Source organism: Nanorana parkeri, unplaced genomic scaffold (genome assembly GCF_000935625.1).
Source record: "Nanorana parkeri isolate BGI_ZX_2015 unplaced genomic scaffold, ASM93562v1 scaffold387, whole genome shotgun sequence".
Taxonomy (NCBI): Eukaryota; Metazoa; Chordata; class Amphibia; order Anura; family Dicroglossidae; genus Nanorana; species Nanorana parkeri.
The window spans coordinates 1,210,306-1,229,122 of record NW_017306655.1 but is presented as its reverse complement, the minus strand read 5'-3'; the positions used below and the strand labels follow the sequence as shown (position 1 = coordinate 1,229,122).

General features: G+C 40.9%; 1 protein-coding gene across 1 annotated transcript in view; it reads left to right on the top strand.

Annotated features, from left to right (window-relative positions):
- The window catches only part of RBP1 (retinol binding protein 1), a 25,252-nt gene extending 8,146 nt beyond the window's left edge, over positions 1–17,106 (top strand). The window contains exons 2-4 of the mRNA XM_018559295.1: positions 544–722; positions 13,776–13,877; positions 16,876–17,106. Coding sequence (XP_018414797.1) covers positions 544–722; positions 13,776–13,877; positions 16,876–16,932 — 338 coding nt within the window. The 3' untranslated portion in view covers positions 16,933–17,106. The remainder of the gene's footprint in view (positions 1–543; positions 723–13,775; positions 13,878–16,875) is intronic.
- Positions 17,107–18,817: the final 1,711 nt, after the last annotated feature.

The window sequence follows — 18,817 nt, the reverse complement described above, 5'->3', positions numbered from 1 at the left end:
TAGGGGACAGCCTCATGTTCACTTGTCTCTCCTTTTGCTTTGTCTGAAATGACTGCAGCATTGGAACACCCGTAGTGCTCCTAGTAGTTAGGCAGCTTGCATCATGTGGAATCTAAGCTTCAGCTCACATAGAACCCTCAGTTTTGATAAAGAAAGTAGTATTTTCTTTTTACTTAAAGTAATGACCTTATTTGGCAATGCCGATGTGTGCCATTTTGATTGGTGTGAATTTGGATTACAGATTTATTTTAATAGGCCATTATATATCATTGACAATACATATTACGTGAACTCTGTATAATTCTATAAAGCTTGCTGAGCCAAAGCCTCTTTCTTTTACCCCTAAGTCCCCACATTGAATTAGGTGCTGTGATTACATAGGAATGTTGATCCTGAATGTATACCCACACAGCCGCTATTTGTACTCTAAGCAGGATGAAGGCCTGGGATTGAGCAGCAAGGCCATTACTGATTACAGGCTGCTCAGGTATGAGGGGTCTCCCCTTCAAAGACAATAACATTCCTCTTCTTCTCCCTCCACAGACGTCAATGTCGCTCTGAGGAAGATCGCCACTCTATTGAAGCCGGACAAAGATATTATTCAGAATGGGGAGCACATGGTGATTAAGACACTGAGCACTTTTAGGAACTACATCATGGATTTTGATGTGGGAAAGGAGTTTGAAGAGGATTTGTCTGGAGTAGATGATCGCAAATGCATGGTAAGAATTAAGGCCAGATTAGCCCATTTATTTAACAAAGAGTTCCTTAGTGAGCAGATTAGTTTTGTATTCTCTTGGGGTGTTACTCTCTACTACCTCTGCTGGGAGGCGATGTTATGTATTCAGCACCCTTTCAGCAAAGCTGTCCTGGCTCTTTCTCCTCCATTCTACATACTGTGAGCCAGTTTTCCTGGAATGTCTCTATTGCAGGTCAGTTAATTGTATATGAAAGTGTTATCTGCAAGCAACAGTTGCTGCAAACCATTAAAACCGTTAGGGACATGCTGCTTCTCAGTCACTGCTTCTCACTGGCTTGGTGCCCATTCATACCAGAACCATATTTTAATGTGTTGCATTTTGGAAAGACTGATTTGATTGGGAAAACCTGGTCAATGTCCCTACAATGCAGCATGCAGGGCTTTCTTTCCCATGCACAACAATACAATGCATTGGAGGGAAACAACCCCACTGAAAACCAAAGCCTTTTGTTAGGTCCGTGTGTTTTACCAGAAGTAGAAATGCAACAAAATGTATGACAAATCGACAAGCGTGAATAAGGCAGTGAAAAGCATCCCTTTGTCCTGCCTCTGCTTATATACAGAATGCACTGAATCTCCTGCATATGGTATATGTACACTTGCCTCACAAGTATAAGTACCAACAGGTACATGCATAAACTTGCAGCAGTCTGCAGTCCTTACTACTAGGTCCAAATCATAGGTTGTTCTGATTCTGCAAATCTCTGGTACTTCCTATTTGCCCACTCCCTCTCACTTCCATACATTCCTGTTAACCTATTATTAGGACTACTGGTATGCCTAATCAAGCCAGTCAAGCATATTTTTTTAGAATGGCTAATTTATATAGTTTGGTTTATTTCTTTTCAACTATCTCAGTTATTTCTGCACTGTCCATCCATTTTTTTTCCCTCTGATCTTTAATAATGTATTTTGGTGAAAGAAATATTAAATGTAGCAGAAGGAATTTGAAGGGGTCTGTAAGTAGCCCAACTGTACAAGCACTGATTTGTAAAGGAGCTGTAATAGTAGTGATCGCTAGCAGTTTCATGTAATATGTCTCTAGTCTATGACTGTCTCTTGAAACGTGTCCCCAATCTCCAACAACTTCTATAGCATGTTTGCAGTCTCTCAACATCTCGTGTTGCATGTTTGCAGTCTCTCAACATCTCGTGTTGCATGTTTGTAGTCTCTGACAGCTTATTACATTCACTGAATTTTTGGCAATATTAGGGGCCATACTAGAGGCCTCTTGTATCAAGTAAGTTGACTCCCACTGCATTTTACAGTAATCCTTTCTTCTTTTGGAGGGGAATTACTTGCATTTGAGATTTTGTATCCTAAATTCAACATCCATTCTCCTGGCTGAGTTTTTATTTGTAATCTGTGTGTATGTGTATATATGTGTATATTTATATATACTCTTATATAATGGAAACGTTTTAGGATTTTAAAAACATAACTAATTTACTTCAAGCAGAAAATCATTCAGGGTCATTATCTGGAGAGGGGAAAAGCATTCAGCATCCTTATCTGGAGAGGGGAAAAGCATTCAGCATCATTATCTGGAGAGGTGAAAAGCATTCAGCATCATTATCTGGAGATGGGAAAAGCATTCAGCATCATTATCTGGAGAGGGGAAAAGCATTCAGCTTCATTATCCGGAGTTATCTTTTATTCCTGAACATAGTGGTATAATTTCTGTGCTCGCTATAGGCCTAGTCATCGTTTCTGATGATAATACAAAACTTTGAATTACGCATTCAACATCTGGATGAAATCAGCTAGACGCCACCCATTGACCAGTGTAAACACTCGTTTCCTCTTCAGTTTATTCACCTTAGTTCATGCTATCTCTGTACACAGAAGTCATGCTGTTCTTGTAACTGCACTGTTTAATGTTCTGGGATGAACAAAAAGTCAAAGCATAAAGGTTATATACCATAAGAGGAACTGTGTAATATAATCTCTCTTTAAATTGACAATGTGTAATTTTGGGCGCTGCAGTTCATTTTTTTCCACTACCGTAATTGGATTTATAGAGAGAAAATTTGCTCAAAGCTACTATAGAAAAGAAATTTGAAATTGTTAAAGCCCTGGTACTTAAAAGTACTTGGCAGAATCTAGAAAGCCTGTTATGTAATCATGTCATAAATGCCCCGTATTGACAATCTGGAGGAATACACATCTGTCAGACTGGGGCAGGTGATCTGTACCAATGAGCTACAGATTAACTGTCCAGAGTTAGTTTTTTAAATATCCAAAATCTATGTTATGATAAAAAGTGTTTACAAATGTACAGAAAACAATAATCATGCCTATATTACAGGGAGGGGGAGGAGGCTGTGGCAGATAGTGTATGGGACACATTGCTCTGTCTGAGGAAGACATAACTAGATTCAAGTCATGTCATCGTGTGTGGTGTCTTACAAATTGTAATTTCATTCTGTGCAATCCTACGTTGGTTGTCATGGTCTTCTGGAAATCTTGATATGGCTGAGAAAATTGGCATTAAGGGAGTGTCTGCTGAAATATAATAAAGCACTTCAGGGCTACTTCTACATCACTCCCCTCAGCTCATTTGATTGGGGTTGGCTCAGCGACACTTTCTAGATGGTCAACAAAAAGCTGCTACTATTGGCAGCTGCAGCTCTAGTCTTCATCAAACTATAAAGAACATGCTAAGTCATTCATGAGATCTGGTGACCGTGATTGCACTACTGTCTTGAGAAGCCAGAGATGACAAGGGTTACACAATTCCCTTACACAAGCTTCAGTTACTCCAAGCACCCCTGGAAGCTCAGACAGGGCCTCAAGGCTGAAGCAAGGGCACAAGTGCCAAGGTGCAGGAACTGATGACTGGAATTAGGGAGTGCTGGTGTCAGATGTGTACAGCCATCGTTGCACCAAGGGTGTACTATGTTCAGATAGGAGTGGAGTTAGGTCACAGGCCAGGGTCATTAACAGATGAGCTGCAAGGCACCAAATTGTAAGCAGGGTCAGAGGTAAACCAAAATTAGCAACAAGCAGGCAGTGAGGTACAGTTCCAGTGAGCAGAATCTTGTTCAGATGTCCAGGCCAAGATCGGTATAAGGAATAAACAGCAAACCTAAGCAAACAAGAGAAATCCAAAAACAGGTCAGCACAAAGCTGGGTCAGCAATGAAGATCAGACAAAAGTTCAGGATCACGGGTTACAGGAAACAGACTTAAAGACCATTCAGCAATGAAGCTTTGCAGAATTCAAGTTTCATAGCCTGTTTGGTGCCAATGTCAATGGAGGGCATGCACACACATTTGTGCATCTGCTACGAGGTGTGCACACTAATGTGTGTGGTTACTAATCCGTGCACGCAACATTCCTTGTCTCTAACTCTCTATGCACTTAGACGTGCACATTTATGTCCTGACATCTGCTGTGCAATTAAATTGTACTAAGCACGAAACCAAGGACCAGGTGAACTTTCGCCAAGTACTTTTCACTTTTAATCCCCTTTATTTTTCTGTAGTTTTTGTATTATTTTTCTGTAAATGTTTTCATGCACCATTTTTCTTTTTCTTTCGTTAAAATGATATTTAAAATTGTTATGCTTAATTTCCAAATGCTCTAAATCAGAAATGAAAGAATCCTTGCATCTTTGAGGGCTACCACATTTTTAAATTCTGTACATTCCTGTCAGGTGTGGCAGCTAGTGTTAGATATTTTGTAATTTCCTGCCAGCTATTCAACTGGGTCTTAATGCTAAGAGATGAAGGTGGAGTCCTAAACATGTGACTATTGTGACTTGCTAGTGAAACAAATGGCAAACGCACTCATCAATTTATAACTAGCTTTAAAGCAAGGTAAAACATTCTTTACTGCATATTATTATTATTATTATTATACAGGATTTATATAGCTCCAACAGTTTGCGCAGCGCTTTACAATACAAAGACGTCATTGCAATCACAATACAATTCAAGACAAGATGGTAATGAGGGCTCTGCCCGTGAAGGCTTACAATCTAAAAGGGAGGGGCAAGTGATACATGAGGAGTTAGCTATGAGGGGATGAATTGTTTGAGAAAGTGATAGTTCAGTGGTTAGGTTGAGCTGGGATAGGCTTCCCTGAAGAGATGAGTCATAAGGGATCGCCTAAAGGCAGTCAGAGTGGGAGATAGACGGACCGGTTGGGGTAGAGAGTTCCATAGGATGGGAGAGACTCTAGTGAAGTCCTGGAGGTGAGCATGGGAGGAGTTGAAGAAGAATATCTCTATATAAACAAGTATTGACTTTGAATAGAAATTGTAAATCTGTGAAAATCTGCTAATTTATATTATACATTTGCTCTTTCCCTGAAACCCATTGGGAATAATATTAGCCAGTGATGTCTTAAGGTTACAAATAAAATGTTATTTACTGAAAAGTGAATGGTGGATATGAGGTGGGGGCTCAAATGAGAGGTGGTTATATGGCTGGGGGAATCAGCATGAAATTCAATCTAGGTGATCACATAAGGGACAAACGACTTTGCTTTATCTGATGGGTAGGTTAAACATCGATCAGAAGTGTGAATGGTGTTGGGGGAATGTGAGCAGATTTTGCTCATATCATATTTTAATGCAGCTTGGGTGCCAGCCATGCTGATCTGAGGTTTTCATGAAGGTGGTGAGTAAATATGACAGTAGTGGCGCATGGGAGAGGTTGGTCATCGTGTGTGTGTAGGATCAGTGTGGAGATGGGGGAAAGTGCAGGCCTGGCGTAGCAGGTTTGGGGGTCCAGGGGAGGGGTCAGCTGGGTGTGGTGTTGAGGGACAGTGTATGAAGAGTCAGATGTGGAGGACCAATGTGCAGGGAGGTGTTCCTGTGCAGGGAAGGGGACAGTCGCTGGCCAGTAGGCATGGCAAACCAATGTGCAGTGAAAGGGGTGATTGTTAATGGATTTGCAATGTGTGGTGTACTTACAAATGCCAACAGTAATTGGGCGATACAGTGGAAATGGTGTGGGGGAAGGGGGGTATGAGGATATGAGGGGAGAGGAAAGAGAACATTTCCCTTAATGTCAAATCATGGGAAAACAAAACTCAGAATTGGATAATATGTTATAAAGATTTAAGGAAGGATATACACACACACACACAGACACAGATTGAGCCACAGATCCCAACAATGTAATTGGATGATATTGATGACATTTGTGTTTACTGTGTGAAGACTGAGTGCTCGCAAGACTAACACTTTGGAATTTTAGCGATTGCAAGTTTATAAAAATGTTGCCATCATGCTAATTTGTGTCCTCGCCCACCCAACTTGATTTTATCTTCTTGTTATGCTAACAATTTATACAAACCATTTTTCCTTGTGTGGGTCACAACATAGCATCGAAATTGTAAGAAAGTTCTCCTAAAGTAAGATGCAAACAATTCCTTTGAGATTTTTCATTCTGCTGCATTAAGTAAAAATCACACTTACATACAACACCGATTCCGAAAAAGTGTAAAATCTACATAATAACAGAACGCAATGATTTGCAAATCTCATAAATCCATATTTTATTCAAAATAGAAAATAGAAAACATATCAAATATTTAAACTGAGAAAATTTACCATTATAAGAAAAAAATAAGGTAATTTTGAAATTGATGACAGCAACACATCTCAAACTTGGGACAGGGCCATGTTTACTACGGTGTGGCCTCCCCTCTTCTTTTAACAACACTCTGTAAATGTCTGGGAACTGAGGAGACCAGTTGCTGGAGTTTTGGGAGAAGAATGTTGTCCCATTCTTGCCTGATATAGGATTCTAACTGCTCAACAGTCCTGGCTCTTCTTTGTGGTATTTTTCGTTTCAAACGAAATATTTGCGCCAAATATTTTTAATTGGTTAAAGGTCTGGATTGTAGGCAGGCCAGTTAAGCACCCAGACTCTTCTACTATGAAGCCATGCTATTGTCATAGTTGTAGTTTGTGGTTTAACATTGTCCTGCTGAAATATGCAAGGCCTTCCCTGAAAAAGACGTCATCTGGATGGGAGCATATGCTGCTCTAAAACCTGGATATATATTTCAGCATTGATGGTGCCTTTCCAGGTGTTCAGGCTGCCCATTGCATACGCACTAATGCACCCCCATACCATCAAAGATGCAAGCTTTTGAATTGGGCACTGGTAACAACCCGGAAAGTCCCTCTCCTCTTTAGTCTGGAGGACACAGCGTCCATGGTTGTGAAAAGAATGTCAAATTTTGATTCACCTGACCAGAGAACAGTTTTCCACTTTGCAACAGGCCATTTTAAATGAGCTTTGGCCCAGAGAAGAAAGATGGTGGAGTTTTCCGGATCATGTTCAGATATGGATTCTTCTTTCCATGATAGAGCTTAAAAAACTTGCATTTTTGGATGGCACAGCGAACTGTGTCCACAAACAGTAATTTTTTTAAGTATTCCTGAGTCCATGCAGTGATATCCATCACAGAATCATGCCTGTTTTTTATACAGTGCATTCTGAGGGGCCGAAGATCACGAGCATCTGCCTTGTCCCTTGCGCACAAAAGAGTTCTCCAGATTCTCTGAATCTTTTGATATGTACTGTAGATGATAATATATTTAAAGTCTTTGCAATTTTACTTTGATGAACATTATTCTGAAATTGTTCGACAATTTTTAGATGCAGCTTTTAACAGATTGGTGAAGCTCTGCCCATCTTTACTTATGAGACACTCTGGGGTTGATTTACTAACCTTATAAACACGCCACGAACAAGTATACACCTCTGCAGTGTGTTCCCTCCCAGCATGATCTATGGGTGGAATCTAAACACCTTTGTAATGTGTACACACCCAGCAGGTGTGTTGTGCAAAGCCCTGAAGGAATTCCAAGGTGATGTTGGGTAAATTAGCTCTATGTTGTGTTGCTTGCGTTGATGAATGCAAGGAATGTAAATGCATGAGCTAACCATTTTTGTCTAAACTGTGAAGCAGCATTATATATGCATCATGTGCATGATTTTTCCATATATGGCATTAGTGGAAATATGCTTTTAGAGACTTTTTGGTTGATAAATACGTTTTGCTGTGTGAAAATCACACACACCTGGTGTGTGTGTGTGTGTGTGTGTGTTTAGGTTAGTAAATCACCCCCTCTGACTCTATAAGATGCTCTTTTTATACCCAATCATGTTGCTGACCTGTTGCCAATTAACCTAATTAGTTGCAAAATGTTCTTCCAGCTCTTCCTTGTTAGTACCACTTACTTTGTCAGCTTTTGTTGTCCTGATCCAAATTTGTTGAGCAGTGTTGTTGCCATCAATTATAAAATTACCTTTTTTTTTTTTCTTAAAAAGGTCCATTTTCTCAGTCTAAACATTTGATATGTTTTCTGTTTTCTATTGTGAATAAAATATGGGTTTATGAGATTTACAAATCACAGAATTCTGTTTTTATGTAGATTTTACACAACGTCCCAACTTTTATGAATTGGGATTGTATTATAATTTTAATGTACCGACTTTAATGGTATTATTTTGAGGTAAATATATTGGGGTGCAGAAATTACGTAAAAGCTGCCCTGAAAATTAGTTTTTATAGTTTTTCACTATTTCTTTCAAATAAAGAAAATATTTTTTAAATGCAAGAAGTATAAGTAGCTGAATTTGACTTGGTCTCACCCCTGTGCAATCTCTGTGACATCACTGTGAGTGACATCACTGTGCTACTTCTTTTTTCACAGCACAGTCTCAGACTGGTGAGTCGAGGGGGCAGGATGAATTTTTTTATTCAATCTTTTCTGCTTGGAAAAAATACATGTATTGATATATTAATAATTACAGAACTGCATTAATTTGTGTCTTTAATATCTACTTATAGTCCAGCTTTGAAATTAAGGAATTTTTACTCCTTCAAGGAAACCTGTTTAGACCAGGTTTTCTCCACTTCTGTTCAGCTACATGTGTGGCTCTTTGTAGGGATCTATTGTGCCAAGGCTGGGGATTAGTAGGATGTAATTTGGTGGAAGTAACCTTATTCAGAGCAGATTATAGCATGCTACTGTTCTAGGATGCAGTTCGATCAGCAGAGGCTAGATTTACGAGGGCGATGGCAAGAGAAGCAATAGATTTTGGGGGAGTTGCATGTGAGAGCATTAGGCAGACATGTTCAAATGGCTATGGTCCAAGAGCAAAAAGTCTGGTTCAGATGGGTTCAAAAAATCTGGTTCAGCAGTAGATATATGCGCCAGCATTAAAAGCAAATACCAACAAACTTACCTGTGTCAGTGCCGCTCGCTCACGGTGCAGAAGCCCCGGGTCCCGAACGGTGTGAAGTAGGAAGTGTGGGCGGGTGCATGTGAGGTGAGAGGAGGAGAGCACTGCTGATACTGAATGGACGCAGCCAGACATCCGGGAGCACACACGATTGACAGACTCCGCTGGACCCGAAGAGTCTGCGCTGGATCAGAAAACGAAACCAGCGTTGGAAGGACTTTGGAAAATGAGTGGAAGGAAGAAGCTGTTCGGATCAGGAGGCATCACACAAGGTAAGAGGTCAGTTGGGTCAGTTAGGAAAGTGTACTTTAATTCTGACTGCTAGGTGTTTGGGCAATCGATTGCTGCCATTTTTTTATTCTTTTAGTTGATGATTTGAGGTCAGCGGTCACTTTTGGCTGCTGTCATGTCCATAGCACACTTTTTTTTTGTGCTGCAAGGCACAGCTTTAAAAAAAATAAAGGCTTTCTTGTTCTCAATGGCATTTCACAGGGCCCTCCCTGAAATGAAGCACCCTGAGGCTATTGCCTCAAGTGGCATTTCGTGGGGGTGCAGCAGGCAGAGCGGCATAGCTGCTCTGCTGCATGTTTGCATTGTGCCTGCTGCCCCCTTTCTTGCCAAGTGTGTCCCAGGTTGCTAAGAGCCCGGTGGTGAGATGTTTAAGGGTCATGCACATCTCTCTGCCCATATCTTAGCAACCTGGGACACTCTTGCCGGCGTCCCACTGAGCTCCTGGCAACCAGTGACGTCAGTGGTTGCCAGGAGCTTGGGGGAATGCTGCACTTCAACCCACCCCTGCCACCTTGGGCAGCAAAAAAATCTATAGACGCCCCGGCATTTTATGTATTGATTCTTTACTAACCCTAACCCTAAAATTTTTAAGTATCTTCAGGTTAAACTGTGTTCTGGCCTCATCTTTATGCTCCATTCACACCTAGGCATTTTGTTGCTCAAAGGCTAAGCGCGACAAAATGCTTAGGTGTGAACAAGGGCCATAGAAATAAATGGGATTCATTGTCTTAAACAATTTGCTGTGCTTATCTTTGACTTGCTGCCGATCATTAACTTGCTGCCTGATAGCTGCCACTTGTAAACAGAAGATTTGGGATTCCTGCTGCAGGAAATCACAAGTTCCTGATGCAGGAATACCAAATCGTACCTAAAGTGTAGATGTGAATGTATCCCTAGTGCTGCCATTGTATGTTGTTACTGAGACTGTCTGTTAAAATCATACTGTTCCATAACACCATGTAATGTTTAAAGGCATACCAACTAGAACTGTTATTTAAAGGAATTGTGTATTTTCAATGTTGCCCTTGAAGCCACATGAAAAGATCCTCATTGCGCTGTAGGTAATCTTTTAAACATTTTTTTCCAATGGTCACATTCCCCATGGCATTGCCTGGTTTCCTATGCCTTTTTTTTTTTTACTTAATAGGATTGACCTCTTAATTTTGGACTCGCTGCATTTTTACCAAAATTAGCTGAATCCTCTGATCCTTCGTAAATCAAACCTGGGCAGATTTTCCCATCATTAGAACTGCCCACTGTATCAACTTAAATCTGACCTGTGCTCCCAGAATGGTATCTTTTGCAGTTTAAGTTCTTTGAAGACAAAGGTATTTATTAATACTGAGTACAATAACAGCTGCTATTGTTTTCAACTCCTATAAATGACTGTATACATTTCCCCAAATACATTTTGTATTCACATACATTTAACAATACTTTGGCCCACCAGCATCGCAAACATTCACCACTCAGTAAGATGACTGGTTATAGACACAGGTCAGATGTTGCACAATAGTTATTCAGGGAGAAGCAGCACTGGAAGGGCCACATTGGGTTTGAGAGTACAAAAGAAAGGCTGGGGAGAAAAAAGTGCAGGTAAAGGGTTGAGCTGGCCATACTGTATAACTTTTATTTTCCGTTCAGCCTGCGCCCATCCAAGGTAAACATCGTGAATGAATGAATCTCCCAGTGCGGCTATTTTATTTTGACCACAGGTGACTGCCACTGTCTGAACACATGAACAATGACTGCAGCTGATTGTCAACTGTTGTTGCTGGGCCTAACATTTTAGACCCATCTCCTTCGACAAAAGTTGATTACTCAATCAACTTTTGTTGAGCTGACAGAGCCACCCACTGTTAGAATTTTGTATGATTCCTGTATATTCCAGTGTATGGCCCATCTTGGGAAGAGACCGTGCCTGCAGAAAGCAGGTGATGTAGAAAAAGAATACTTTGCCAGATTAAGAGGAGATCATGCATCTTAACATGGATTGTTTGAGTGATATGTAACAGGAGAGGAAAGGGCATGAGAGGAGTAAACAAACAATAAAAAGCAAAAGACAAAAAAATCCCTTCAAACTGTAGCAGAGGTATGGAAGAATGGCAAATTCAGTTTCCAAGCCTTCACAGGCACGTCAACTCGAGAAGTCTTGGCTGGGGATTTAAGCAGTCCTTTTGATGGAAGTTGAAAAATTCCCTTCTTATGCTTCCTCATGACTAACTCATGTAAAGTGCTTCAAGTTTTGCTTTTCCCTGATTATCTTTGCTTGCGCAGTCAACTTCTGCCTGGAAATGCTGTTCGCGTCAAAACGTCAAATTTACATCTAACGACTGCTTTCAGAAGCATTGTGAGAATAAGTTGCCTGAAGGTACATATGTACTACAAATATGGCTTTACTCTGCACAATTCTTTCCTGAGCAAGTTCCAAAGGCCACTCCACGTACACAAGAGGGGAAAGTGCAGATTTTTTTTCAAGGCTGAGATAATTTTAAATCAGGCTGTGAAAAGATGTAAGTCATTAATAGAAATATGCAGAAGTATTGTAAGATAGCTGCAATTGAATCATATACATATTATTGGCTTTAAAATGATTAGCTGTCCTGCTTTCCATGCAGTGTAAGAACAAGTAATACATGGGTCAGTGTATGACACCCTGTAAAGCGTGTCCATATTGACCGATCCACTGCATTGTGTTCACTAGCAACATAGGTTATAAGGGTGCTTACAGCATTTTGCCCCATTTTCTTCCACCATAGGGTGTATCCAAGGTCCTGTTCTGTGACAATGAACTTTTCTCCAGGGTAATGAAAGGACACAGGTTGCTGGATGGAGAAGGATTTCTACAGAAGCAGTCAAAGAGGTTTTTTCCAGTGATGTGAAATACCTAGACCGCATCATATGACTAGGAACTGATACTCCTGTTGCAGTATATTCACCAACTCAAGCCCTGGTGAAGGTCATGATTAATGCCCTGTGCGCTGAATTTCTGAGCAAAGGTATCCACAAAAGCTCTTCTGAGATTGAGGCACCCCACCCCAAACTGGAGCAATTCTAGTTTTTCCTCCTTTACATTTTCTCTAGTTTGACATGCTGAGGGAAAGGTCGGACTATACAAAGCAAATATTTAGTTCCACATGAAGATTCAGTATGTGGTGTTTGCTTAGAATGAGGGTCATGGTCGATGTACATGACTCAGGAACAAGTTTAACACTGCTTACTCATGGAAAAAAATCTTGCCTTTGAGATGCTTTCCCATTGACCTGTATAGAATACAAGTGATGTGTAGAAAAAGCAGAAATAAATGCCAGCGAACACAGATGTATACAGTCCAACACAAAATCCAATTTTCTTTTTTTCAGAAGGCCCACAGCCTTATTTTTATCAAAGTTGTTCTGCAGGGCTGTTAAGTCACCCAATCATTTGTACATGACTGTGAATGTGCCATGCACCCAGTTGTGCTTTGCTGTCTTACCTGTCTCTCCATGGAACCATTGACCACCAAAACAGCAGTTAGGATGGCAAGTAGGAAGAAATTAGATAATCTTTTCCCCTTTAATATCCTCTACAGGGTGTGAACCCAGAACTGCACAGCTCTGAGCACTTCCAGATTCACAGCTGTCAAAGTCTGGCCAGCACAGATGGGTTAACAGCAGATCGGGGGCTCTCTGCTCTTGATCTGCTTGAGCAGATTTTTGGAGAGACATAAGGGGTCTAATAGACCCCTGATGTCCCCATATGGTGTGCCTGTTAGCTGCACAATGAAATACCATAGGGGGCTTGTTAGCCCTCTTGTGACAATAATCGTGTAAAAAAAAAAAGTTATTAAAGTGTAATAAGATTTAAAAAAAAATATATTAAAGTGCTAAAAAAGATCTAATAAGCTTAAAAAAAAACAAACAAAAAATCCCCACTTCCATGCATGCATATGTAGGGCACACACATATGTAGGGTAAATGAGTGAGAAGAATAATTATATGGCTGTCATTTATTAACTCCAAACTGATGAGCTGTAACATGTTTCCTTTTGACAATTCATGGGTTTAGTTGTTTTTTTGCCATTTTGTGGGTGTATGTAATATCATTACTGACGCAACTGATGCAAATCATTTATTGATAAACGTTCTCCGATAATTACAGGGTAGAAAAGCTTTCTGTCTTACAAAAAATGTCACAGAGGCAGGTGTGACTGACATGTGGCAACCCTATAGAATTTTGTGGAGCACAGAAGTAAAATGATTAATGCAAATCTCTTCTCTTGTTGTAAAATTTGTAACAAATTTGCAGTTTGAACAGATCTTTCACTAATTGTTGGAATGTGCTGCACATATGTTTTTAATGTTGGTAGGCCATCGCCCAGTGAGATCATGCATTACAAGTCAAGAAGGATCACTGTGAGCAGACAACGTATCCTTTAACAAATGTTAATATTGTGGTTTCATATGCACTGTATTTCTTGTAATTCGTATGAATATGTGGCTCAATGTTTCAAAAAATGTGTATCTCTCTAGACAACGGTCACCTGGGAAGGAGACAAGCTGCTGTGTGTACAGAAAGGCGAGAAGGAAGGCCGAGGCTGGACGCAATGGGTGGAAGGAGATGAATTACACTTGGTATGATTTCTCTCTTGTAGTACAGTAACATAAAAAAATCGCACTTGCCTTTAGTTTTTATACTATAAATCCTTTATCCCATAGTCCCTTACACCCTTGTGTGTTTTTAAGAATAAGAGGATGACACTTTCTATGCCCCCACTAGAATCCACCAACTCAGAAGTCATTGCACTCTCAGGAAATGATAGGGGAGGTGGGTCACAAGGTGCATACAAGGCACAACTGTTATGGAAATTCACTTGGTTCAACGCACAAATCCATGTCGCATTAAGCTGCACCAAACGCAAAGAATTTCCCCCCGTTGTACTACGCTCTTTTATGCAAGGACTGGAAGTATTTCCCTTCTATAGAGTCATGTAGAGTCAGGAGACAGATGCTGCTTGTTCGTTGATCCCATGCTCAGAGCCCTGAGCGCAGGTATGTTTATTGTTTATACCTGCCCAACAGGAAGTGATGTCAGACAGGAAGGGGTGTCTCAAACAGCGAGACAGGAAGTGATGGAAAACCAACAGATGATTTCAACAACCAGCAAACCAGGAAGTGGGACAGACAGGAAGTGAACAGGAGTCAGCTAACAAATCACATGTAGTAACAATCAATGACCACCGGAGTGACTTTATCCCGCGTTGCTCAGTGATCAATGCCACATAACGTTACTAGGATTCTCATGCGCGCTCATTCACAGGGACAACGTCATTATCTCAAGCGTGTTGATCAGGCACCCCAGAGAGAACAAACGCACGTTCCTTTCATATACTGCGTTCCAAACAAATGTATCCACGCAAGCCAATAAATCCATGCATTGCACGGGGGGCCCCAGCCAGCGTCCATACATTCGCCAAGAAGACACTGCTCCGCTGCGCATAAGAAATCTCCTCCAATGGATTAATCCCCCAGTGTCTATTTACACCGAGACACTGAGAGACTAATGACAAAACATTACAATACACTACAAACACATCCTAATAAAATTTCCACAACACAACATAAACTGTACACTGACTACAGGAAATGTCCACTTGGATTTGGAAGGGAAACAGGAAACCATTTCACTGCTCAAATATCTAATATACTAGGGAGCACATAATTATTAGATATTTGCTGTTTAGTACCTTGCAGTAAAATAGTTCACACTTGAATAAGCATCTATTAAAATATACCCTCAAAAAACATTGCAACATGAATCCATTGCATATATGGGGCATACAATAACATAGTACATTTAATCCTTGTAAATATGATTGTGTATTAGCGCTGGTTGTACAGTTCATTAGTGCATAGTGCTAAGATAGCTTAGTTGTTTGTTTGTTGAATACAGGTATGAGGTGTTATGTCTTTGAGACTTTGAAAATATAGGAAGCACCAATGTAACACCCTGGTCCTGCCGTGATTGGGCAGTCATATCTGATGACAGTAGAAGCACCTTTAAGTTTCTGGCCAATCTAAATAATTATTTAGAAACGGCACACGGATGTGGTGCCATAGTACACGGCTCAAGGATGGATGTGATCCTAGGGCTGCCACAGTGTTGCACTGCTGCTTCCATTATTTCGGAAGGCTTGCTAAGAAAACAATGTTTTGCACTTAGTTTGCCACATAACTAACAACACTTATTCAACTATCAAACTTTTTTCTGTTATGAATCCGGATTGAACAAATACACAATGCCCAGCAAAGTATTTCTTTACATTTTTCCCCAAGCACTTACTGTCATCATGTTTCCAAGGAGCTCCAACTCTCTCAGCTCGGCTTCCCTGAACTTCCTGTTAGTCAAAAGACCACAAAGGACAGAGCAGTCTCTAGTAGCTGTTCATTTACTAGCTTGGGGAAGGAGGAGTAGGGAACAGAGACCAGGATAGTGTCTTGCCTTACCGTGCCTGTGTGTTTGTGGAGATACTCACAGCTTACTAGCACACACAAGGGTGGCTCCATTGCACCCTGCAAGGGAACGAAGTCACCCAAAAAAAAAGGTTATTAACGCCAGTGCTCAGGGGACCAGCTGTTTCTGCAGGAAGCTAAAACTGTGCATGTTTTATGCATGCTCTGTGAAAATTACTGTGCCCTGTGCTCTGTGAAAGAAAAAACGTGCTGGACTATAATCTCAATACAAAATTAGTAAACTAAACATGAGATTGTAGTCCATCACGGGAGTGAGCTTGGAGTGGTGACTACTTTACAACACACACAGGGACCCTGGGGAACAAAAGTAGCCACCCTCCAAAAGGAAGGACAGTGTCAGCACCAATTCAGAGATGATTTGAGGATTTACAGCCGAGTGATACACAAATAAGATACATTGTTGATAATAATAATGAAGGTACTTGAATGTATTTTTAAGATTTAACTCCTGAGTTTAGTGTCACCTTAAGATACCAAGTTGCAATTTGGTTATCACCATGCCATATTTACATATTTAATATTGCATGACACTCGTACCAACCAATCAGTATGGATTCTGACGGCTATTGTAAATACATAGAAAATAAATCCTGCACACATCCTGACGCTGATGGTAAATGAAAGTGATACATTTTCTTTAGCTCATTCGCACTGATCGGCTGCAGACTGAAAAATGTGTTACAGGTCTCCCTCTCCATAGAGGAGTTAAACCCTTGAGATGAAAGCTTTTGATTGGCTGTGGCAATGTTCTACCAGCTTTCTTTTCAGCACAAAGGCTCCATTCTCTGCACCCCTCCCTGGACTGTGCACGCCGCTTCTATTCCAAGAGATCTTTTTCATTTTCTTTTCCCTTTTGAATTCTTTAACAAAACCGCATGTATTCTAGTGGAAACCTTATGAAACTTTTGATTGTGCATTCAGCTGTAGATACAGTAGGATGAGTCACTCTTGTGCAGCCCAAGCTTCAAAGTTACATGTCCAATGAAAGGATATTTTATAGAATATGCTGCCGATAGTTTAGCACAAAAGAATGTATCCGATTTTTGATGATTTGCTGACTGAGAGAACTTCTGACCTATTTTCTATTTTCTTTCCAAAGGAAATGCGGGTTGGAGGTGTAGCCTGCAAACAGGTTTTTAAGAAGATTCGCCAGTGACGCCGACTGTGACTGTGGAAAAGAACGGCCTTCATCCCAGAATGACTCTAGATTAACTTCCCCTCGGTCATAATGATGCATTTTATTATTATTGTCTTATTATCGTAGGATGCCATTTGTGTGGTTTTGTTTTATAATGCCACTTTAGGTACTTTATTAAAAATACTAACCTAACTATGGTGCTTGTCTTTCTTGCTGCTGATTATATGAAGAGTGGTCGCCCACACACTATAAGCAGTTAAAGGAACCTTATGCTGAAATCTAAGAAAACCAAAAACATTTCTTATCACCTATTATAATAGTGTCTGATGAGGTCTTAATGATTGTTCAGTTACCCACACTACTATACTCTGCACACTGTGCTGCACACTGTGCTGCACAGTGTATACACTTCACTGCTCAACTCTGTACACTAAGCTATCCAACATACACTCCTCACTACTCTACCCTATACACTGTGATTTATGTTTTGTATTGCAAACCACTCCACTGTATGCATTGTGACGGATGACATACAGTATATGCCATACCGCACCACTCTGTACTCATTGATGTTCAAGATGCACTCTGCACGACTCTATACTGTACACTGTGCTGCATGTTTTGCATTGCATATCACTCCATTCTCAAGTACATGATATACAATATATACTCCAAACTGTGTTACTCTTCTTTACTACACTACTCTATAGAATATTATATACTTTCTGCATCCCACACTGCTGTATTATGTACACCACACTGTACATAATACAGTACAGTACTGTATCACAAACAGCTCCAGCTTGTGCACTGTGCTGTACATTTTATATTCTACCCTGCTCCACCTTGTGCACTGTGCTGTACATTCTATACCACACTGCTCCGGGCCCGTTCATACCAGTTGCAGTGCGTTCCGGACCGGTTCTGGCTGGAACGCACTGCCTCGCATTGCGGCTGGCTCACTTTTTAGTGGGGCAGGAGGGGGTGTGGCGGGCCATTGAAGTGAATGGCACCGTATCCACGCCCTCCAGCCGCAATGCGATCGCCCGCACGGGATAGCAGGGCACATTGTCCGGTGAGGTGCGATCAAAATGCTGCAAGCACTATTTTGATCGCACCGGACCAGACCGCAGGCATAGGCAACTGCTCCAGATTTTATCTGCTCCAGTTTTTATAAATTCCCTTCAATGTGCCGTGCGGCCGATCGCATTGTGGCCGGAGGGCGTGGCTACGGTGCCATTCACTTCAATGGCCCGCCATGCCTCCTACTGCCCCACAAAAAAGTGAGCAGGCCGCAATGCGATGCAGTGCGTTCCGACCAGAATCAGACCGGAAACGCACTGCATATGGTGTGAACGTACCCTCCACCTTGTGCATTGTGCTGTACATTCTATACTTTACTCCACACTACCTTGTGCCTGTGTTGTACATTCAATATGCCAACCCGCTCCACTTTGCATATTGTGCTGTGCATTTTCTACTTTACAGCACTCTGGACTGTACATTGTGCTGCATGTTCTGCTGTACAATATATACCCTTTCACAGTTGTCTTCCCTACAATAGGCCAAATACCAAAAGTACACAAAATCTAGATGAGATATCTGACATTACACCTCACACACTACTTCCACACTTATTCCCAAATTCCCTTGCTCACTATATGTTTGCTATTAAACAGGAGAAAAGCATGATAAAATATAATATTGAGAGATATTGCTTCTGACATGCATCCAGGTGAACATGACATACGAATATTAAATCCCAACTCCAACTGGAGTTTTCTTAGTGCACAGAAAGAGAATATAATACCCAATTTGGTAAAATATAAGAAACGGGGTTGTGTCGGGTAAATAGATACCAAACATGTGAAGGCTTAAAATTGTACGCACCTGTGAAATGGCA